Consider the following 25298-nt stretch of genomic DNA (forward strand, 5'->3'; position numbering starts at 1 on the left):
TGAACCAGATGGATTTTTCCAGCAATCAACGACAGTTTCATGGTCATCAGTAGATTCTTAATTCCAGATATTTTTATCAAATTCAAATTCTACCATCTGCTGTGCTGGGATTCAAATCCAGGTGCCCAGAACATTAGTTGAGTTTCTGGAATAATAGGCTAGCAATAATACCACTAGACCCATCACCAGTTCCTCCTTCCCCTGACAAAGTTAGGTTTTGTGGCCCATTCAGGCCATGGAATACCAGTGTCCCTTAAAGCACTATGGGGTTGAGCTGCTCAATGCCTGATCCAAATTGGCACAGTAGAGGTAGACATTCCACCCAGTTATGCCACAAAATTGCAACTGAGGTCCTCCAGTGTCGCAGTTCCTATATGTATATTTGAACAGCCTTCCACATAAAAGAGTTTGGAGTGCTGTTGACCCATTTACAAGTCTGAATGTCCAAGATACCCCATTTTCTCCAACCAGCGAATTCAAACTGTCAATCACCCATTTTTCAGATGAGACATAGGTAGTCAGGAACTGAAAATTGTCCATAATAACCTTACCATTCTCTGCACAGACGCAGACTGGCCTGTTCAATGTTTCAAAACTTTTCTGCTTTGGTTATAAATTGCCAACAAGTTTCTTGTGTATGACCTTTATTTGATTTACTTTTTTTTGACAAAACTCATGACAGTTTTCCAATAATTATAACTGCCCAGCAAACAATGAAGTGGGGCAATTATGGAGTTAAATTGGTCTCTGATGCTGTTTTGTTATCCAATGCAGTGAGGTCTTTACTTCATTCTGTTGGGGGAAAGATTCCTGTCAAGGACATACTAGGATAGGATTAGGAAATGTATTGTAAACTTCTGTCATGTACAAATCATGAGCTGTATCCTCTTTATTCAAGTGTCCCAGAAAACATATACAGCAGTGAAAGGAAGCAGGCATGAATTTTCTCCTCAGAGTAAGTTGCACTGACATTTTGTATTCCTTCTATTGTTTGACACAGTTAAACTGCAATTATGAACAATTGCAATCATGCTGACAGGCAAACAAAATCCAACTGTTCGCCCCAATCATTTACCACTTAATTCATCCCAGCATGCTCCCCATAATTATCACTAATTATTGATCAATCCTTCTCCTCTCTCCCTGTTATTGATCAATCACCTCCTCGCCATCATACCATCATTGATCAATACCAACTTTTCTATCATTTTTAAGCATATCTTCATAATTAAAACAGCTATTTCGAAGAGCTGTGTATTTTAAAACCTGAAGGATACACCATTTCCTATGAATAAAAGTGAGACAATAAGCTAAAATTTATATTTATTGCATCACATTTTAATACAATATATACAGACAAGGAAACCACATCTATATATGACTTTGAAATATTTAATGACCTGAAAAATAATGCCTGTTGGGGAAGATTTCATTTCTGAAATGCTGGCAGACGGCAGTGCAAAGGTGTTGCATGGAATTCCTTCATACAAGGTATTTGCTAAAAGTAGAGTTAATAAAGTCCCCACTGGTCAGTGTAGTTAGCTGATCATCCCAATCAACTGGGAATCCATCGAAATTTGAAACCACCACTGGGAGTCCTGGTGGTAAACGCATTACCCTGAGGAAAAGCTAATGTTCTTATTGTGCAATGATCGCGAATTGAAGTCTTGAAAGACATATCATTATCCAGCTCACTGGTATCTGAACTGGCCATGTTACAAGGCATTGATGTTTGAAGCCCATTGAAACTCCCATACATGTTGATGGTTTCCTGGCTTTCATTATAATTTGCTTCTTCTGCGCAGTGGTTTCCCCTGAAATATTTAGCATCTTTGTCATTCAGTGTTTGCAAGGCTGCATTGCATTTTTCTGAGATGTCTCTTAAAATCTCATCCACTTTATCACAGTCCTGGTTGTCAAAGTATGTGCCCTCGACTCTTTGGCGCTTAGTTGCGAATTTCAAGGGATTGGTCTCAGACATGGTGTCACTGCCATTCTGGCATTCCTGTTTCATTAGCTTCTGGTAGAAGATAGAAATAACAATTCCTTAATGAATTATTTGCTTGAGGTGTTTTGTTTACAGTTGCACTGTGCCTTATATCTGTAACAGAAAGGAAGACTGGACAGCTACAATACTATAGCTCATCACTAGATGAACTTAGAAGAAAGAGCATTAAAGGGAGAAATAACAGAGGTGTCCTAAATCGTGATACATTTTGAAAAAGTAGACAGGAGAAATGCCAGAGTGTCAGTAACTATAGAACATAGAACATTACAGCGCAGTACAGGCCCTTCAGCCCTCGATGTTGCGCCAACTGTGAAACCAATCTAAAGCCCATCTAACCTAGACTATTCCAATATCATCCATAGGTTTATCGATGTTAGATTTTTATTTTTAAATATGTTAGATTTTCAGTACCATCTACTGGTGCAGAAATCATGGGACCACTCACTTTAATATCGAATACATGTACAGATATATAGGGCAGTCTAGAGCTACCATTGGCAACAGAGAAAACCACAAAGGTCTGAAGATGTGTCGGTTAGGTGAATTAGCCTCAAACACGATGGGAAGCAAGAGAATGCGGGTTGTTTTATGTCAGGTGGAAGATGGATCTAGGCCAAACCAAGAACCACTCAAACGACTAAATACCAAAAAAGGCAGAGAAATCAGTAGTTGGTATGATCTGGAATGTGAAGGTGGGAATTGGTTACCTACTTAAAAAAGGGGAAGTGCACCTGGCCTCTGGGAATAGAGCACAGGGCTGGGACCAATTGGATGGTTACATCAAAGAGCTGGCATAGTTATGATGGGCCTAATGAGATCCTTAAGTGGTGTGCGATTCTATGGAAGTATTATTAAGCTGTTACAAAAAGACCGTGTCCAAAGATGTGCAGATTAGGTGGATTGACCATGCTAAATTGCGTTCAGTGTCCAAAGATTTGTCGGTTAATTGTATTCACCATGGTAAATGTGCAGCATTATGAGGATATGGCAGCGGGAAGCGCATGAGTAAAATACTCTTTTGGAGAGTCTGTGGAGACTCGATGGGCTAAATGGCCTCTTATGTTATAAACCATGGGTCAATACCACTTGACCACTTGTCTTGCTGCTCATGGACACAAAGTCTGTGCATTTTGGTCAATAGTGAATGAGTAGGCCTGGACAGATTTTCTTCCTACTTGTAACACAGACTGTTTTACTATCACCACCCAAGTTAAATTTCAGCCATTGTGTCTCTTCCTCGCCATACTCTTACCCTTTCCATCTTGCTCTTGCTATTATTATTTCTGTAATTTTATTTCTCCTTTGTAAACTGTGTATTATGCTATATAAATATTAAAATATGGTGATAACCATTTTCTGGATATTTTAACCGAAAATTGTCATTAAATTAAACATGATGAATGATCAACATCTGTTTCTGTACCATTTGATTCACCCAAAAATAAAGTTATGAGTTACTGGATCAGTTGATACAATGGAACTGCATACATATTTCACTGAAGCGAGTATGTTATTTTCTAGATTGTTATTATGTAGACTAATGGTAATATTGCAACAATTATTAATACATATTAACCATTCCTTACAGTGATTAGGGCACCACCATATAGCAATAACACCAAAAGCTCTCTTTGGAACAAATATAAAAAGTTTTGTATTAGTTAAATATTTAGTAACTAATACATTTATTTTCTGCCCGATGTGCAAAATCAAAGGGGATGCAAACGTGATCAGTCTGCAGTTATACTGTGGCCAAGAGTTTCAAATTAGTATGTGCAGTGTCCATTTACAGCTGGAAGTATCCTTGGTTTTGTTGCCTGACTTCAGTTCAGACTTTCAAGTTTAAAAGAAAGCTTTGGACAAAAATGCTTCTGAAGATTTGTGGAAGTCCACATTTGAATGGTACATTTTAGAAGTGTTTTATGGGCAAGTAACCTGTCCAGAAACTCGAATGATGAGAGGTTTTTAAATCCAGTTTGACATCACAGTGGAGTTATCTGTGCAGTGTTAAAATGTATGAGTGTGAGACTGCCTCTTTTAGGAAGGTTCACAAATTCCATTAAGTCAGATAAGGAAGGGAGTTTATGGTGTTACTTCTGGCAGCAATGTAGTAGTCATTGTGTACCTGTGCCCTATGGTTCCTCCTAGGTCACCAATGGAATATGTTTGAAGTCCTTTCCCAATCTGCAGTTTACTTTGTACTTATGTCGCTTAAAAGGGCAAAGAATGATTTGTTGTGTTTATTTTCACCAACGGATCAATTGTTAGTCAAGAACGGAGTGTAAAATGATTGGTTTAGCTGTGATCAGAAAGTTTTCTGAAGGCAAAGGTCAGGTTTTACTGCGCTGCTGTATGTGAGAGACCCTGGCTGGTCCAGAAACCAGTACACGTTTACACACCCTAACCTCTAACTCTACAGTCTTAAATGCATGTGGATCTTCAAATTAGTAGACCCCATCACTTCAGACATGCACAAAATGTTCAAATAAACCATGTTCCTGTCATGAAAATGGAAATTATACTGCAAGCATTCGTAATACTTACATCAAGTATAGATGCCAAATGTTTTGCCTTACTGGCGAGTTCTTTCAGTTGGACATTTCTTTCCTTCAGTGATACAATTTCATATTGTTTTCTCTTTAAAGTGACTTGCAGCTGCAATAGAAGACACTGATTTAGTACAAACGTGAACATTCTGCAAAATGAGAATGTGAACCACTGCATTATGTTCAGTTGGCCAGAAATTTCAATTTCACTTTAAGTGTCTTTGAGAATCATTTGGGAAGGTGGAATCATAGAATTTTACAGCACGTGAGGAATCTATTTGGTCTTCTGCTCTGTGTTGTTCTTCTAAAATAGCTTTCCTCTTCAACTCATTACCTTGCCTTTAGTTGCACTCTCTTTTCTTTAAATATTTGACTTCCAATTTAAAATTTAGTTAGAATTCTGCTTCAATCACTGCTTCTGGCAGAGGATTCCGTGTCTTAGCAACTCTGTCAAAAGATTTCAAATCTTTCCCTTCATTTCTTGCACAGCGAGGAGTTCGGGTCTGAAATATACAGTCTAAAAGTGTAATGGAGGCAAGTGCATTCAAGGCATTCAAGAAGGCATGGGATGATTATTTGAATAGATATTACAGAGAGTTACAGGGCAAGGGAGAAGAATGGCACTGAGTCATAATGCTCATTTGGAAAGCTATTGCAGATACGAATAGTTGTCTACTCAATGTCTTCCTATTCATTAACACGCTTCAGCGTTTCCATTGAGTGTATGTTCCATTTTTGTACTGAAATCTATTACTTCACATTTCCCACATTCAATGTCATTTAATATGTCTCCTATTCCACTGACAAGTTTATGCATTCTTGAATTTTTTTAACAGTCCTCTTCAATATTTGCCAAACACTACTTCGTTAACAGCAAATTCCAAAATAGTGTTCTGTATACCTATGTCTAAATGATCTGTATATATCGAGAGGAACAATTGATCCAATACTGGCCCATTGGGTACATCAATACTAACTCTTTTCCTGTTCCAATAGCACCTTCGTACCAATGATCTGTCTCCTAATTATCAACACTATCTATGTTACAATATTTCTACTAATGCCAAACTTCTGAATGTTCTGCAAAATTTTATCAAATCACCTCGGAAAAAGAAACTTTATTACATCTACCGAATTCTCTTCACCTAATTGATTACTTTCAAAAAACTCTATTAAATTGGTTTGACATATTTGGGCTTTAAGGGATCCATGCTGAATCACAGAATTGTTACAGTGCAGAAAAGGCCATTTGGCCCATTGTATCTGCACCAACTCTCCAAATGAACATTATGACTTCGTCCCATTCTCCTGCCTTTTCTCCGTAGCCCTGAACCTTTTTGTATTCAAATAATCATCTCATGTCCTCTGGAATACCTCGATTGAACTACATTTCCAGGCAATGCATGCCAGACCAATTGCAACCTGCTGTGTGAAAATAATTTTCTCAGATCACATTTGCTTCTTTTGCAAATCACTTTAAACCTGTACCTTTTTGGTCTTAATCATTTTACAAGCAGGAACAGTTTCTCCTCTATCTAATTTGTACAGTCCCCACATGATTTTGAACATCTCTATCAAAACTTCTCTTAGCCTTCTTCTCACCAAGGAGAACAGTCCCAACCTCTCCAATCTATCCTCATAACTGAAGTTTCTCATCCCTGGAACCATTCCAATAAACCTCTCCAATCCACCCTCATAACTGAAGTTTCTCATTCTGGAACCATTCCAGTAAACCTCTTCTGCGCTCTTTCCAATGTATTCACATCATGCAAGAACTGTACACAATATTCCAGCTGAGGTCTAACTAGTGTCTTTCATAACTTCAGCATAACCTCCTTGCTCTTATACTCAATGCCCCTATTAATAAAGCCAAGAAAATCGTATGTTTTAGTAACTGCTCTCTCCATTTACCCTGCCACTTTCAATGATCTATGTACATATGCACCCAAGTCTGTGTGCTCCTGCATTCCTTTAAGAATTTTACCCCTGGGATCTCCATGTTCTTCCTACAAAACTGCAAAACATCACACTTCCCTACATAAAACTTCATCTGCCATCTATCTGCCCATTCCACCAACTTGTCTATGTCCTGTTGAAGTTCTACACTGCACACTTAGCAGTTTACAATACTTCTAGGCTTCCTGTCATCTGCAGACTTTGAAATTGTCCTCTGCATACTAAGAATAGTAGCTGGACGTATCTCTTCTATATCTTTGTAACTGTCTTGATTTAATTTTTCAAAACTGGATTTAATACATTGCTAAGTAGTTAAATGTGGTGTGATTATCACATCATGTTCACTCTGTGCATATGTGTTCCTACCATTTAATGATCATCAGCAAAAGTTTAAAACATTATAAATGGGCATCAACGTAATTTCAATTGGATTCCTTTAATTAGAGGAGGTACAGCATTTAACATTGGTAGTTATAAATGAGTATAAATAGACTATTCATTTGTGTTCTGTTCTTTAAAGAAAAGTAATTTTATTTAATAAAGTTATAAAATGTTTACAAGTTCAGCAAGATCATTTTGCTCAAATATTTTCAATAGAAACAAAATACAGTCGCTTTTGCTCAACAAAGCTAGCCAGTCGTGCTAAATATGTGGAAATTGTACATACACAGATATTTAGCAAGGACCAGCTAGCTTTCATAATAAGCATGGATTTTTTTTAAATAATTGCTTCTCAAGATGTGGGCATTGCTGACTGGGCTTGCATTTATTACCCATCCCTAACTGCCCTCAAGAAATTGGTGATGGGCTTGCTTCTTAAACCTCTGCTGTCGATATGGTCAAGTTGTTTCCATAATAAAATATATACAGATATATATCCTTTGGTTCTTTAACATATCATACAAATGATGTAATAATTACCCAGCATTTGTGAATCTAAGTTTCTATTTTACAGCCCATTTTGTTATGAGCAATTCTGGTATAACAGGAAATTGTTATTTTTCTTACATGTTCATTTTCCTCCAGAGCATCTCCTAGAGCTTTTTGATTTTCTTCTGCCACATCTTTCCAAAATTGCTCAGGCGTTTGTGAGCTGTCTGTCTGCAGATTCATCTCCATCAGCGAGTCGTGCACACCAGGGATTGAGGATGAAATGCATGCTTCTAGATCAGACACGTAGTCAGAAAGGGGTAGTTCTGCACTAGTCATGGACATAGGCTGCATCAATGATGCTGGGTCTGTGGACAATAGTGAAAGTAGCTGTAACACATGGAATACATGGACTGACAAATAGAAGCATAGAACTGAAAAGCAAAGACATTCTGGTGAACCTTTATAAATCATTTGTTATCTCTCAGCTGCTGAAAGTACTATTTTAGCTTCATTTGAAGCAATTTTTAAAAGTGGCATCTTGGCCTTTTGGCTAAAATCAAATGAGGTCAAGCCTTGAGGAGGAGCTATGCCTACTTCAATCAGCTTGGATCATGTGGATCAAGCCCAAGGCAGGAGGTGAGAACCCTGTCTTGTCAGGGCTCAACTTGTTGAGACTCTGAATTGGACTTGATTTGATTGAATTGGAATAAAAACAAAAAAAGTACTATGTCCATTTCTGGGCACTGCAATTTAAATGAATGTCAATGTCTTGTTAACAAGAAAACTCAGGGTTGTATGTTAAAAAATCCGTATACAAGCTATAAAACAAATGAAAAAATGCTTGAAATCATTTCTTGGCCTTTTGGCTAAGATCAAGTGTAGTATCGACCTGCTGTACTTGGTTGAAGTCATTAGGTTACATTTCAGCTTCATTTGAAGCAATTTTTTAAATGGCATCTCAGCTTTCGGCTAAGATGCAAATGAGATCAAGCCTTGGAGGAGGAGCTATGCCTACTCCAATCAGCTTGGATCATGTAGATCAAGCCCAAGACAGGAGGGTAGAGCCCTGTCTTGTCAGCTTGGATTGGGAATGTCTCAACTTGTTGAGACTCTGAATTGGACTTGATTTGATTGAATTGGAATAAAAACAAAAAAAAATGCTTGAAGTAGTAAGAAAGAACTCTAAAAAGTAATATCTAGAAATGACAATGACACTATTTTGGCCATTTGATCTGGAATGTGAAAGTGGAAGAGGATTCAGTAGTGACTTCCAAAGGGGAATTGGATATCTGTTTAAAAAGGGGGAAGTTCAGCTGGACTCTGGGGATACAGCATGGGATTGGGACCAACTGGATGTTTACTTCAAGAAGCCATCACAGTACGATGTGCCTAATGAGATCCTTCAGTGATGTGTAATTCTACGGAAGTAATATTAAGACATTAAAAAGGAAGGTGTCCACTGATGTGCAAGTTAGGTGGATTGGTCATGCTAAACTGCCCTCAGTGTCCAAAGATGTGTAGGTTAGCTAGATTAATCATGGTAAATGTAGAGTTATGGGTAGCCATGATGTGGAGATGCCAGCATTGGACTGGGGTAGGCATGGTAAGCAGTATCACAACACCAGGTTAAAGTCCAACAGGTTTATTTCGAATCACCAGCTTTCAGATGGCTGCTCCTTCATCAGGTGAGCCTGCTCCTTTATCACTCACCTGACCAAGGAGCAGCACTCAGAAAGCTCATGATTCCAAATAAACCTGTTGGACTTTAACCTGGTGTTTTGGGACTTCTTACCGTGGAGTTATGGGGATAGGGTGGAGTGGACGACCTGGTGGGATAGTCTTTTGGAGAGTCAGTGATGGGTTGAATGGTTTCTTTCTGCACTGTGGGGATTCTAAGGACAGACTTGCTATTTGCTGCACCCGTTGTTTCTAAATACACCGCTGTGTGTGGGGGGGCGTAGGTCCAGTATTAGGGCTGAGTAGGTGGAATATCAAGAGGAAAACTGCTCGACTTGGGAAACTATCAGGTAAACAGCATCCATCCGGGAAAAGCCGCTTCGTATCGATTCGTGCACCGAAGTAGCAATTAGTTATTGCATTGTTCTATTGCGTGTCTTGTGGTTTCATGGTTGAAATTTGCCAAGTACCTGATGTCCCGCTATCTGCACACTTTTTGCAGCTGCAATCGTGGACAATTCTCTACTGGCTTCACTCCAGTATCGGTCGTGTGGACAGGCTGATCAACAATCCGCATCTTGTGTATTAGAAAAGTCTCCTTTGTTCCGCAATAATTAATCGCAGTAATGACTGTACCCTAACTAGTGCCGAGAGTGCTCCGCGTTCCTCGCTAACTATAGGGTTTGGTGAAAAGCTTTGGAAGGAATTTGTGTGATAGAGGAAGGTGCTTGTCACTGTGCTCCCGGATTATTTTCACAATAGCCCAGGTTTGTGCGTGGGCGTCCGCTAAGAAAGATCAGGATTAATTGGAAATAGTTTCGTAATATTTGCAGAAACATCTGCTTTAAAAGGGACTTTCGCACCTGAATGTTCCGACCTTTGGAAAGCGGTCATAAAAATGACCAAGTTCAGTGGAGCAGCAAGTCTAGGCATGCTGTGTATTTCTTTTTAGAAACACGACCCATTGTTCTATCTTTTATCAGTGTGTTCTCTTGTCTCCTATGGCAACCACTGATGAGGACATGGGAACAGCATTAATGTGAAATCACGATTCCTCTAAAACTGTGCTTTCTGCCCGCTTCACGGATGCACAATGCCATCCAGTGTACTCACCGCACATCATCATGCCAACATCCTTGAAATCCTGCAGGTCAAACTCCGTTGCTTCTTCCAGGGGTGCATTCTGCAAAAAATGAAAACCATTCCTGGTGATGAAATTGAAAAATGATTAATTTGGCCAGATATTATCTAACACAATGAAGTTTTAAGGTGGTTTGTGTTGTAAAGTATATTTTAGTCAATGTTATAGTTAAATTGCTGTTTGTATCAAATTCCTCCCCATGTTTTCCGGATGCCATCACAGACTCGGCACCCCAACCCCACCCCCCCCCCCCCCACCCCCCAGCCTCATCTGGACTACCCCTGCTCCATTCTCAGTGCCTCAGTTCCTCTTGCTAGTCTGACACTGGAACTAGCTCGCCAAACTTTTATACAATTCTATTTTCTGAATGCGATTCTTTAACTGGACCATGTCCCCTGACTCATTACCGCTGGCTTGTCTGAAATGGCATCGAATGTTTGCTGTCCGAAAACACTACAATAATTCAAGTTGCTGTTGTGTGTATTATGTTTGTGCGCGTATAGATAAGCTTAGTTGACGATCGTGTGGTTCAGAACAGCGCGGTTCCAGCGGAGATAGAATGGAACTGCCCGACACTACCCCCAGAGAATGCAAAACAATAACCACCAAAAATCCCCCCACTTGAAGCATCAATAGACAACAAGCCATGGTCCTGCCTTTGGGCAAAGCATACTTTAGCATGTGGATATAGACATACATCCATATATACATATATTAAGCAGAACCCTAAACATATGTGAAATAGATGCAGAAGCAAACATACCTGGAATTCAAATCTCCACTGAGGAAATGGCATGTAACAGGTCTGAAGTGCCATTGGCAGAGATGCTGCTAATCTCTTATTTGTCTAAAAGAGAGTCTATTAATGCGTGTAAATAGCACCAGCCCGGGACAAGCTATCTATACTCTCTCTCTCTCTCTCTCTCTGTGTTCACATCAATACAGCAGCAATCAGTCTGACTGAAATAGCAAAACTCCAAAAGATTAAACTGATCTGAGAATCCGCATATACAACCCCAGTTCAAAGTTCCCTGAACTCGCTGTCCCACAGTAAGACTGAACTCGGTGTTGAGTAGTATCTATCTGCATATACACTGATAGTGTTGGATCAATACTGCAGTGGTCTGGATTGCACGCTTCTCGCTAACTGCCACTCGTCTCCCGCAGCAGCCGTGTGTATAGCCTGCTTCATCTCAATAGGCCGGCCACACGAGCCAACCACATTACACCTGGAGCCAACAAATACCTTCACACAAACACGGTCAAAGATTAACCCGGCCTCTGATCGTGAGGCTTGGCACTGGTTCCAGGCAGCATTTCTGTCACACCCCACACAGCCTGTGTGTACCCAGATTTAACTGACGCAAAACTGTCTAAATAAGGAAACTCCCACATCGAGTTCAGGCATTTGGGACCAATTCATTCTTCCCACAACTTCTAGGTTTTTGTTTGGTCAGATTTTGATTAATTACACACTCTGTGAGAAGTTATTACCCATTCAGTTTCCGCGCACTCTGGAGAAGTTTTGTAACAGGTTCTGAGGTATCACAGAGACTGATGGACTTGAAGTTACATCATTTTCTGGTCGACTTCAACCAACTGCTAACTCAATGTAATTTCTGCCTCCAGTGTGTTGTGCAGCGCCTTCCATGGATGGTGTCTTATTAAAATTAATTCCAGGGATATGCGCATTTTTGGCAAAGCTGGCATTTAATGCACATCCCTAATTGCTCTTAAGGGTGTGGTGGTGGCCCTTTCTTCCTTGAAGCTCCACCGTTCTGGTAGTTAGGGAGTTCCAGGATTTTGACCATTTGAAGATATTGTACATTTGGTTAGTATGAGGAAGAATCTAGGATTCCTGTTCCTGATTGATCCAATGACCCTCCGTGAAAACTTTGAGGTGAATGTCAAATGAGGGTAAAATGCAGTTCATTCTTTCAATTCTGTATGTTACCTATCACAATGCAATTGGTTGGACATATTACTGTTTAGACTCGAGTGAAGAATCAGTGCTTGGTGCGGATATTAGAAGTCAGCTTTACCTAGTGGATCTGTGCTGATTCAGGAAAAAAATGGAATCAATACTAAAAACAATATTCCTCTTGTTGAAAAAATGCCATTACTATTATGTTTGACCTTAGCTGCTTTGCTTTCTTGCAGTTCCCTTCCCTTTTTGATTTTTGATTTGATTTATTATTGCCACACGTATTAGTATGCAATGAAAAATATTGTTTCTTGCGCATTATTACAGACAAGGCATACCGTTCATAGACAAGGAAATGAAAGAGTGCAGAATGTAGTGTTACAGTCATAGCTAGGGTGTAAAGAAAAATCAACTTAATATGAGGTGGGTCCATTTAAAAGTCTATTGGCAGCAGGGAACAAGCTGTTCTTGAGTCGGTTGGTATGTGGCCCCACCTCCTTTCCCTTTGAAAACCCTTTCAGTGTATTCTATATTTTCTTAGAGTCATTCTAATGAGCCCTTCCTGCTTTTCCCCTGCAGGGTTTCTAAAGATACTTTTTCCTCTTTAAATTGTTTTACTTTAATCCATTTAGGATCACTTTTGCATAGTCTGACCTGTGTTTCACCTGCATGTTTACCATTATACTTTTTAAGGTGCTACACACGCTTTATATTGAAGTGTTATTGAACCCCCCACTCCCCTGGGTGATTTACTTTAAGTGTTCCTTCATGTCATAGCCATGTAAAGTTACATGTCCAGTCTTAGGTATAACTGACTCCAAAATCATGTTGAACTTTATTGCTTTGTGATTGTCCCTGTGTGCATCTTTCCATATCCTATATATTATTTGTGTCATTAATGGAAACCAGATTAAAATAAGTGGTACGTGTCATGGTTTCTTCAATTCACGGGATCAAGATGCAATCAACTTAATTTCTTTATCAACTTCATTTCTAAGACATTTGAGATTTTCCAATTGATATTAGTTTTATTGAAATCTTCCATTAAAATAACTTCTTTTTAAATCAGTGATTCATTTACTTATATACCTCAATAGACTGCAAACATATTTGCATTCAGATTTAGGATTTAACCAATAATTAATTAGTAGAGCCATGAAGGATCCTTTACAAGTTTCCAGCTGGTAAAATTGAATGCAAATAGAATTGAATTGCTTGAATTTAGCCCTCGCAACATAAGTAATACTCCCGGACTTACACAGGGTAAATCTCTAACCAATTGTCATAATAAATGTTGTTGGAAGTTATTAGAATGATACAATACCTCTTTTACTTTCTCAATTTGCTTATTGTTTTCAGGTTTATTTGCTAATATTGGCAATAAGAAAGCAATAAGAAAGAATATTAGCAATGATTTAAGACAACTCAAAGTAAAATACCTCTGTGATATAATCACATCCTACTTTATTTAACTGTATCATAAATTAGTTTTCTGAAACTTCTCCATTATCCAATAGTTTAATCTCAATGTGAAACCTAGATTTGACTGAAATTTTATATGGAAATTATACAGCACCAGCTAGTTTGTAGCAAAATGTACACCAGCTAGTATAAACACAAGATCTGAAACATAATGAAGCAATCTGGTCAGGAGTGGCAGGACTTGCCCGGATGAATGCAGCTCCATCAACACTCAAGAAGTTCAACACCATCCTGGACAAAGCAGCCTGCTTGATTGGCACCCTATCCACAAACAGTCACTCTCTCCACCACTTACGAACAGTGGCAGCAATGTGTACCATCTACTAGATGCTCTGCAAGGCTCCTTAGGCAGCTCCTTCCAAATCTCTGACTGCTACCATTTAGAAGGATAAGGGCAGCAGACACCACCAACTGAGAACACTCCTCCTAGACTGTCACCATCCTGACTTGGAAACATATTGCCATTCCTTCACTGTTGCTGGATCAAAATTCTGGACCTCCCTTCCTAACAGCACTGTGGATGTGCCTATACTACACTTGCAGTGGTTCAAGACGGCAGCTCTCCAGCACCTTCTCATGTATCATTAGGGATGGGCAATAAATGCTGGCCCAGCCAGTGAAGCCCACCTCCTATTAATGAGTTTGTTAAACATTCTCTAAAAAAAGTTCAGTTCCTGAATATTGTTTTTTCAGCATCAGAGATGTGGTTATTAAAACAGAAGTAGTACTACATGGGTTATGTGTTATGCTGTGGTATGGTGTTTATTTGCAGTCATACTAAACTCGCTTGCAGATACCAAAGCAATCGTCTCCATCGATACATTCTATTATGAAGTATGTGGCAGCTTCTAGATATCAGTTGACAGAGAAGTAACATCACAATCAAAATGTTTCCAATCTTATCTACCAACCACATGCTTTTTGAAAAAATGTTTCTGAAAGGAAAATAAACCACTGGTTACGTTTTTAAGGAGTTGGCTCTTTTGGTAAGCAGAGGAACATAGGGACAAATGTTCTGTTTGTGCCATCTTCCCTTTCAGTTAGATTATAGATAAGCAGTATCGTGATCCACTTGTTTCCAAAACCCTTAATAACTTTCTCATAAAAACCTATCAATCTTAAGTTTGAAATTTCAGTTGACATGTCCTCAGCAGATTTTTGACACAACCTTGGTGCAAAGAAGTGCTTGAATGTCTGAATTTGAAGGTCGTGGTCCCTTATTTTGGGCTAACGTCAAAGGAAATAGTTTCTCTTTTGTACTCCATCAACTTCTCTAAGTATCTTAAATACGTCAAATTAGATCTCATGCTTTTATTCTCCCAGGGCTACAAGTCTAGTCAATGCAATCTGACCTCATAATTAAAATAACATTGATAGTCCATCAGATATAGACAATCAAAAAGAATGATTAGAAAATAATAAAACAAATAAGATCTTCCTGACTTTAATTAGTACCTTGGAAGAAAATATGAAGTGATTATGTAACGGTTAATAGATAACTTTGAATGAAATAATTATCATCTGAACTTGAATATGACTGGAACTTTCAAGCGGTTATTGGATAGGGACATGGAGCACACCAGAATTATAGGGAGGGGATAGCTTGATCTTGGGATTGGAGATAGCTTGGCACAACATTGAGGGCTGAAGGGCCTGTACTGTGCTGTAATGTTCTATGTTCTATATTCTATTGTTCTATGACTCCTTGCAACCCATCCTTTCTTTAGTATTTACATGTTTAAGAATCAGTCAAAGTTTTTTAAAAATTTTCCTGTCCTTTATCCTCTTTCTTGGTCAGTGATAAGTCTAAAGTGAAACATCAACTATTGGACTGCTCTGTAGATTTATACAGGATGATGCAATGGTGGATAATATGATAAGGGCTTTTTTAATACAAAATACTTCCCCATCACTTTCATACTAAAATGTGTAATATTGTATTATTTTACCTTAAAGCAAATCTTAAATCTTAAAGATTTGCCAATGTGAAGGGCTTTTAAATGGTCATCGGATAAACATACGGATGATATTGGGATAGTGTAGGTTAGATGGGTTTTAGATGGTTTCACAGGTCAGTGCAACATCGAGGGCCAAAAGGCCTGTACTGCATTGTAATGTTCTATGTTCAAAGTTGGTTCTTAAGATTTAATACAATCAATATATACAATAGTATGTAACTTAGTCAAATGAGTTTTGATGAATATTAAGCTTCATATTCAGTTTGTCATGGCATATAAACCTCTTTGAATTTGAGTTGCATTTTTATAAAACCACCAATTAATGTCTTTTAAAATGCACATATCTAATGCTTGATCTTGGCAATCAGTTTTATTAAGATTCACCTATGAAATATCTACTATACAACAGGATTAACCAGGATCTTAATAACAAAAAAAGCCAAATGAGATTGCTATTGAGAAATAATAATAAATTGTTCAGGATATAGCATCCAATTACTTTAACTTGATCGCAATTTCAATTGATGTTTCTAACTTGATGTCTGACTCTTACCGGTGTAATTGAACTAAGGCATTTTGATTGCAAGTTTAACTCACTGTCAGCAAATATGTATTCCACAGGTTGTTACTGAGCATATTGTAGAGACCACAGCATCATTTGTACTGTTTTATTTATTCAAATTATTTACTCATAATCAGAAAAATTACATTAGGGATCCTTCTTAGAAGGTCATGTAGGCTGCTTCTCACATCTCTTGAGATGGAAAAGCATGTCACCTTAAAAATATTCTTTCAACAAGCAAAAAGAGCTCCTCAAAAGACAACACACCGCAGCTGACAAAATGTTATGCTAAAGGTTTAGTTCTTTGCATAATAGTATAAAAGAGTTATGTACTCATTTTGGTTGCAACAAAGGAAATTAAACAGTTCAGTTTCGACAGATGGGTTTGAAATTGCCAGTGATAAGTTTGAATTTTGTAAAAAACATGAAATGTAACTTCTGAAGATAACTACTGTTGCACTATTTATGCTTAATTTTGTCTTATATTTTAGACTGATATCTTTGTGTTATTCCTGATACCCAATGAAATGGTTTTAAATGGTTTTAAAGGAACAAACATACATATTAGGTTTCTCAAAAACAACCAGAACATGCCAAAACTGCAAGTAGATCTGTCAGCAGATCCATATCCAAAACATTAATTTGTCTTTTTTCTTTAGATGCTGACAAGCCTATTGTATAATTTCAACATTTACTCTTCTTATTGACATATCAACATAGCAAATAGCAGCACAAGCACCACACTCAGCCCCTTGAGTCTGCTCTGCCACTCAGTATGATCATGACTGATCTTATGCCTCAACAGTGTTTTCCAGTACCATCCCCATATCCTTTAATATTTTTAATATCAAGAAATTTATCAATTTCTGTCTTGAATATACTCAATGACTGAACCTCCATGGCCCCCTGGAATAAAGGAACCCAAAGATTCACCACATTCTGAGTGAAGAAATTCCTCCTACTCTTAGTCCAAAAGGTCTGCACTTTTTTCTGAGATTGTGTCCGCTGGTTCTAGACATTAATAAAGAATGCAATCAGTACATTAGTGAGAGGGGATCTTATATCAGAAGAATCAGTTCCAGTGGGGCTAAGAAACAGCAAGGGGCACAAACATTGAGGGGATTTGTTTATAGGCCACTAAATGGTAGTGGTTATGTAGTGCACTGAAATATTAGAGGAAATTAGAGGACCATCTAATGAGGGGCAGTCATGGGGGTGTCATTCACAAACAGTTGTTGAATGACTTACTGGCATATGCACAGTGAAATGTAGCATTAACATGAGATTTATCATTCGGTATCTCACAACAAAGTTGTACTTATATTAATTGTACCATAACTGGTCATTCTAACAACCTTTTCTTTTTGCAATTACTGCATCCCAGAAATCAAAAATTCAAAATCACAAAGCTGCATTTGAATGTAATGGCTCAAAACATTACCATCCTTTTAGCAAACGTTGTTCCTATTTATACTGTTCACTATGCCCAAAATGAATAATCCCTGATGACTATCATTAGTTGAACAAATTATAGAATCACTGCATGGATTAATCTGTTAAACAATCTATCTAGAACGCAGTGACAATAAAGCTTAACATACAGGGCCAATTTACCTCTTATCATCACTGGACAGCAATGAGGAACAGCACTTTGGCAAAATGCTACACCTATGGGAGATATAATGAACAACATTTTCTACCATTGGCAAGAGCTTACACTGGGAATAAGTGGGAGGAAACAAGATTTTAGCTTCAGGCATGACAAGCCTGTAGTGACATTCCTGGTCGTTAGCCTCTGGGACATTTCCACAGCTGCTGGACAGCAACAGCTAGAGGGTTTTGAGGCCCCCAAACTACACGATGGAGCAAACTAGCAGTAGAAAAAGATGTCTGCAATGAGTTTCCATGTTTAGGTTACCACTGCTCCCATCCACTGCCCAGATCCTCATCAATACTTTGTGTGAGCACCCCAGAGACAGAAGCAGTGGAAGCAAGCATAACAACTGTGAACTCCACCTGCCATCCCCTTTCATTAATAATGTTTGCACCTAATTCAAGCACACACCAAATCATTCCTCCTTGAGGCAATGTTGGAAATCCCACTATGGTACTGAATGCACATTCCTCCCATGTCTGCATTGTTTTCCTCCTTTTTTTTAACTCATTTATGGGACATGGGAGTCACTTGCTGGCCAGCATTTATTGCCCAATTCTAGATAGTGGAGATAAAGACCTGGCATAAATGATCTCTACCCCTTTTCACTTTCATTGTTTCTGGAGAATGAGTTATGAAGCGAAAGTCACCTCATTCTGTTTAGGAATTTGAATTTTTCAGTTTTATTGTCCATATGCCTTCTGTGTTAAGCACTTAATAGACTGATAGTTCTCCCACAACATATGAACAAAACTAGAAGATGAAAGATGTTTTTTGAATTCTGATGAGTGTTCAAATTATAATTTTCAAATATTTGAGCTGTTGCTATTGTATTGGATTAGAATGAAGGATTGGTTGTTCAGAATATCTGTTGACAACTTAAGTTTAGATGTTATTTTCATGCTGAGTGCAATGATAAATGTAAAAATAGTAATGTGTTTGGCTAAAGTCCTCAAAACTAAATTCCATTTGATGAAGTATATTAACCTCCTTCATCACTCAGTGGCTTTTCTAGATGGTGATCCTCAAAGTCTAACTAACAAAACCTGTCACTATCATGAACCTGAATAAAGACACAGAATGCAAGAGGGACCAAAGCACTTGACTGTACTTTTTTGCCATGTATTCCATAATAAAAACATGCATATTTAGGGATAATTGAATATTTTTTCCGAAGTGAACATTTTAATCAAAACACATTTAGAAATGTGATTTCTCACAACATCTGTCCAATTTGTAAATCAGAAACTCTTTTTTTTCAAATTTGAAATAATAATGTGATTGGAATAACTCAACAGAATAAGAGTCAAAAGCAGCCATTGGCCTGTGCACATACTTACGCATGCATATACATAGAGAACAAAGCGTTCGCCAATTTATAGTAAGCCATTTACTCTCGCATATACACAAACGTACACACAAAATAAATAAATCAATTATACAAAATAAGCTTACTCATAGATTATTCAACAGTTATGGGGATAAGCATTTGTGTGGTTGCGGACATGAATCCGGGATGGTGTGTTGCCTCCCTGGTGCTAGAATTAAGGATGTCACTGACTGGCTGCAGAACACCCTGAGTGGGGAGGGTAAACGGCCAGCAGTTATGGTTCGTGTTGGATCCAATGGTATAGGTAGAAAATGAGCTGTGGTCCTGCAGTCAGAATTTAGGGAGCAAGGTATGAAATTGACCAACAGGATCTCAAAAGTAGTAATCTCCGGATTGATCCAAATAACATATCCAAGTGAGCGTGGAAAAAGAAGAATAAAGCAGATGGATATGCAGCTGGAAAGATAGTGCAGGAGGAAGAGCTTTAGATTCCAGGGACATTGGGACTAGCACTGAGGTAGATCAGACCACTACAGGCTGGACCAGTTTTACTCAGTGTAGCTTATAGGCCACTAACCAGTAGGAAGGGTGTAAAGGAACACATTTATAAGGATATTTCAGAGAGTTGCTGGATATTATAAAATAGCTATAATGCAAGACTTCAATTATCTTAAAAAAAAAGGCTGGAATAATCATAGTGTAAAAGGCGGCAAGGGGAAAGAGTTGCTAGAATGTATTCAGTTGCATTTTCTACAGCAGTGTATTTCTAGTCTAATGTGAAAGGAGACACTGCTACACCTGGTTCTTGGGAATGAGATGGGCCACAAGGACTGAGGTCCTGCAAGACAACATGTAGGGAACAGTGGTTATTGTTTTATATGGTTTTGGTTGGCTATGGAAAAGAGTAACAATAGTTAACTCAGGAAAAGCCAACTTCAATGGAGTGAGCAAATAAGAGAGGCAAAGTGAGAGTATGAAAAGAGCCTGGTAACCCACATAAAAGGTAATCCAAAAGTCATCTATCTATAAGCATATAAATAGTAAAAGGTGGCAAAAAGAGTAGGCCTGATTATGGACCAAAAAGTGAATTCGCAAATGTAGGCAGGTGACAGAGTTAAGGTAGCAAATGAATAATTTCCATCTGCCTTTACCAAGGAAGAAGATACTGCACGTGCTATGAAAGAGAAGGTAATTCAAATACTTAAAGAATTCAAATTGATAATAAAATTGAAAGGATAATACCTATTGGAAAGGCTGTCTGTGCTTAAAGTTTACAATGCATCAAAACTAGATGAAATGCATCCAGGAATACTAAGGGAAGTGAGAGTAGAAATTGCAGGGGCAATGGCCATTATTTCCCAGTCTTCCTTAGACTCGGGTGGTGTCAGGAGCCTGGAATTTGCAGATGTTACACCCTAGTTCAAAATAAGGTGTAATAAAGACCAGTCAGTTAAACTTTAATGGTGAGGTATCTGTGAGAAACAATAGTTCAGGACAAAATTAACAGACACTGACAAATTGGGATTAGTAAGGGAAGGCAGCATGTGAAACAGACATGCTCCATAGGAGTCCGATTTGGGCATTCCAGTTAGTAAGGAGGTAGGTGCCTAGCGATCTCAAGGGATCCGGGGTGAGTAGCCAAATGGATACAAAATTGGCTTGATGACAAAAGCCAGAGAATGGTTGTAGAGGATTGTTTTTCAAACTGGAGGCCTGTGACCAGTGATATGCCTCAGGGATCAGTGATGGGTCAACTGTTATTTGTCATTTATATTAATGATTTGGATGAGAATTTAGTAGGCATGGCCAGTAAGTTTGCAGATGACACCAAGATTGTTGGCATAGTGGACAGTGAAGAAGGTTATCTAGGATTGCAACAGGATCTTGATCAATTGGATGAGTGGGATGATGAATGGCAGATGGAGTTTAATTTAGATAAATGTGAGGTGATGGATTTTGGTCGATCGAACCAGGACAGAACTTACTCAGTTAATGGTAGGGCATTGGGGACAGTTGTAGAACAAGGAGATCTAGGGGTTCACAGCTCCTTGAAAGTGCATCGCAGGTGGAGGGAATGGTGAAGAAGGCATTCAGCATGCTTGGTTTCATTGGTCAGAACATTGAATACAGGAGTTGGGATGTCTTGTTGAAGTTGTACAAGACATTGGTAAAGCGATACTTGGAATATTGTGTATAGTTCACCCTGTTATAGAAAAGATATTATTAAGCTAGAAAGAGTGCAGAAAAGATTTACGAAGATGTTACCAGAACTTGATGGTCTGAGTTATAAGGAGAGGTTGGATAGACTGGGACATTTTTCGCCAGAGCATAGGAGGCTCAGGGGTGATCTTATTGAGGTCTATGAAATAGTGAGGGGCTTAGATCAGCTAGTTAGTCAATATCTTTTCCCAAAGGTAGGGGAGTCTAAAACTAGAAGGCATAGGTTTAAGGTGAGAGGGAAGAGATACAAAAGGCTCCAGAGGGGCAATTTTTTCACACAGAGGGTGAAACAAGCTGCCAGAACTAATAGGAAAGGTGGGTACAATTTTGCCTTTTAAAAAGTCTTTAGACTGTTAACAGGTAAAATGGGTATAGAGGGAGATGGGCCAAACGTGGGCAATTGGGATTAGCTTAGGGGTTAAAAAAGGGGTGGCATGGACAAGTTGGGCCAAAGGACCTGTTTCCATGCTGTAAACCTCTATGACTCTATGACCAGCATAGATTTGTTAAGGAAAATTGTATTCGACTAATTTGCTGGAGATTTTTGAAGAGGTAACAGAATGTGTTGATGAGGGTATTGCTGTTGATGTGAGGTGTTTGATGTGATGCTGCACAACAAACCCCCTCACCCACCCCCCCTCACTGATCTCATGCAGAGTGGCAGCGGACCCACCTTCCTCCACCCCCCCCACCCCCCACTGATCTCAGGCAGAAAGCCGTTGACCACTAGCTAACTAATTGGAATGTCCAAATGGGACTTCTATGGAGCATGTCTAATTTGTGCCGATTCGGGATGGGCAAACATGGTGGTAAAGGGGGAAGTACTGGTATAGTTGGGCATGCAGCCCATTAAGTCAATTTAAATGCATGCAAATGATGGCCCCATCATGGCCATTCTCGGGCCTTGGCAATGGGGGAACCAGCATGGAGACTGGCGCAGATCACACTTCTTGCCTCATGCCCAACATTATCAAGTTGTCACACCCAAAAATGGCCCACATTCTAGATTAGCTATTTGTTTACTTACATTCTCATATGTTGCCAGGTCTCTAAAAATGTTGATTTGAGGAGAAATAGTTTGCAGTTATTTTTCTTGGAACAAAAAAACCTGAGGGATGACTTGGTTGAGGTGTACAAAATTATAAGGGGAAGCGATAGAGTGGACAAGATAAAATTGTTTCGCTTGGTGGGAATTTCTAGAACCAGAGTTCATAGATTGAAGGTAAATGGCAGTAGGTGTAGAGGGGACATGAGGAAGAACTTTTTTTACTCAAACAGTGATGGGTGCAAGCAATTCGCTACTTGAGTTGGTGATGGAAGCAGCGACTCTTAACACCTTTAAAAAGTACTTGGATCTACACTTTAATTGTTGTAAACTTTAGGGCTATGGGCTCGGTGCAGGAAGTTGGGACTAGAAAGGGGCATCTGCGTGTCCTCGGACTGGCATGGACAAGATGAGCTGAATGCCTTCCTCCTGTGCTCTAACTTTTCTATATACGTTCTCCTATTTATGTCCTCTCCCCAATCATGCATACTCTCATATATTCGCAAATTCATGTACAACCTCATTCATGAATATTCATCTATTAAGTGCACTCCCTTGCACACTCTCACACTCCTCCACACAATGTCTGCACACAGGCACACATACAGTCATTTGCATGCACACTCGTTGATGATCACCCACCTACTAATTCAGACTTCGTTCTCATTTTAGCTGCTCCGATTCTCACTGTCTCACTTGCTGGTGCATGCACCAACTCACATATCCCCACACACACTCATTCGCCCTCTGGCAGTGACATATTCGCTCACACAATAAAGAAGGATAAGAATAATGCAGCCGCGACACCCACCTGTGGAGCGGGTTCAGTTGCAGATTCCTGGTGTAGGCCTGAGGTGCAATCTGCCAGATCCTGCCATACCGTTTCATCTATAGTCACGAATGCTAAAAACAAAGCGGTCTGAGTTTTGAATAAAGATGACGCGATTGTATATCAGTGTGTCCAAAGGATCGAATAAACCTGCTGCCCGTACCTGAGTCTGGAGCGTTCCCTGCTGTTTGGGAATAAATGGTCACCTGCGAGGTCGGCCCGTGGACTTTCTGGTGATCTTTCTGCATGTCGCAGAAGACAATAAAAAACAGTATTGTTTTATAAATATAATTTAAATATCCAAATGTATATCTTAATTCAAATAATGCAGTCATAAGCGTTCAGGAGTGTACAGAGACAGAATTGAAACGAAAATGTTAACCGTATACAGCGGATTGATTGGAGATTTGTCAGTTTCTAACTCACCCAAGATTATATTAAAACGGCAAGTTTTCCTAAAACAATTAATGTCACCACGGAGTAAATTAAATGTTAATAGGACAGCTTACTTATCCAGAAATATAGCATAACTAATACACCAACAATGACAATCAATTGAAAAGAGAAATCGCTCTTGACTCTCTGGTAACTGAACATTTTACTGAGGGATGCTTTAAAACATTGACTATGGGGTGCGTACCTTTTGGTCAACTTTTGGTTGTTTCTTGCCAGAAGTGCGGATTGGCAATTCCACCATCCTATTCGGGTAAATTTCTCCAAAGACTTTTCTTCCATTTTGCATTTCCACTGTTTTCTTTCAGTTAAAATAATAAAACTGAGATTTGTTTCACTTCTGTCTAGCATCGATAAGTAAGATTATTTTTATTTTGGCACACACTCCGGAGGTTTATCGATTTTGTTTGGTAAATTTATCGTTTATATTTTAAATAACCTAAAGATATTGAATGAAATGACTGTTGGTTGGGGGGATGCTGGTCTTATAGCAGGAAGGTGCACCGTTATTTGCTTCAGCCAATCAAACTCTGCCCACTCCGTCTCCACGGGATGAGCGTCCCTGGAGATGTAGCAGAAAGGAGCAAATTAATGTCCTCTCCAAACAGGCAGAGGGAGCGCCAGAGGTGGCGCTTTAAAGACAAGGCAATCTGTGCACGGCCAGAGCACTGCATTTAAAACACCGACGCCTCCAGAGACCCATTCGTTTTCTTAATCTGCTTTTCATACTCCGCGTTGCGCCCTTTTCCCATCCATTGGCGCCACCTCAACTGTAATTTTACGCAACTGGATAAGTGTTCCGAAATGCAGCTTTTAACGAGGTCCGATGTTAAATCCGAATCCCTTTTGTTACAGGACAGCGCGAAAACCGTTTGTACTTTCGGCCCCGAGAGAAGGGATTAATTAGCTCACGGTATCACAGTAAAGCGCAGTTACTGAACTCTATCAGTGATCTTAATGTGGACGTTAAACAGCCCCCACCACCGAAGTACTTCAAAACAAAGTATCTGTTGGTTTAACTCAGCCCATTGTTAACGCTTCCAAGGCAGTGAATAGTACAAATATGTATTATCAAGTGTTGTTTATTGTTATTAGACTATATGTATTATTTGAGAAAATTATATATTGTGTCTCTTATTGTAAAATGACTATGTTTCAGGTTCATCATTTTAAGGAGCGGCTGATATAAAATGGAGAAAGAATTCTCAAGTCCTGGCTATGATCTATGGAAATAAATAAATACACTTTAAGTGATTTAAGCCCTGATGTAATGTGTCGCTGCGCAGGGGCCGGGCTGAGTCAGCAGATTTGTACAAAATTGAAGAACTGAATAAATGTTAATAACGAATTAGTAATGTATCTGGTGGGTAACTTTTATTTGTAAAGTTGCGTTTGCATGAAATCAATTTTAACATTAAATTATATAGGTGGATTTATTTATTACTGTGAAAATCCCCTAGTCGCCACACTCCGGCACCTATTCCGGTACACTGAGGGAGAATTTAGCATGACCAGCACTGTGGGAGGAAACCAGAGCACTAGGAGGAAACCCACGTAGACAAGGGGTGAACATACAGACTCCACACAGACAGTGACCCAAGATGGGAATCGAATCTGGGTCACTGGCACTGTGAGGCAGC

At 39.1% G+C, this 25298-nt stretch overlaps 1 protein-coding gene and 1 non-coding gene across 2 annotated transcripts; one reads left to right on the forward strand and one right to left on the reverse strand.

The window, feature by feature from the left end:
• Positions 1-1555: 1555 nt before the first annotated feature.
• Positions 1556-23947, reverse strand: mcidas (multiciliate differentiation and DNA synthesis associated cell cycle protein). The gene is made up of 7 exons (XM_080198011.1): positions 23846-23947; positions 23369-23447; positions 23188-23279; positions 10174-10243; positions 7519-7748; positions 4553-4663; positions 1556-2020 (listed from the first exon to the last, which is right to left on the reverse strand). The coding sequence occupies exons 1-7, from the start codon at positions 23945-23947 to the stop codon at positions 1556-1558; spliced, it is 1149 nt and encodes a 382-aa protein (XP_080054137.1).
• Positions 8230-8426, forward strand: LOC145351482 (U2 spliceosomal RNA). Its single transcript, XR_013888408.1, has one exon. It is a non-coding gene; the product is annotated as a U2 spliceosomal RNA (small nuclear RNA).
• Positions 23948-25298: the final 1351 nt, after the last annotated feature.

This window comes from Carcharhinus amblyrhynchos, chromosome 1 (assembly GCF_965287045.1).
Source record: "Carcharhinus amblyrhynchos chromosome 1, sCarAmb.v2.hapA, whole genome shotgun sequence".
NCBI classification, from domain to species: domain Eukaryota; kingdom Metazoa; phylum Chordata; class Chondrichthyes; order Carcharhiniformes; family Carcharhinidae; genus Carcharhinus; species Carcharhinus amblyrhynchos.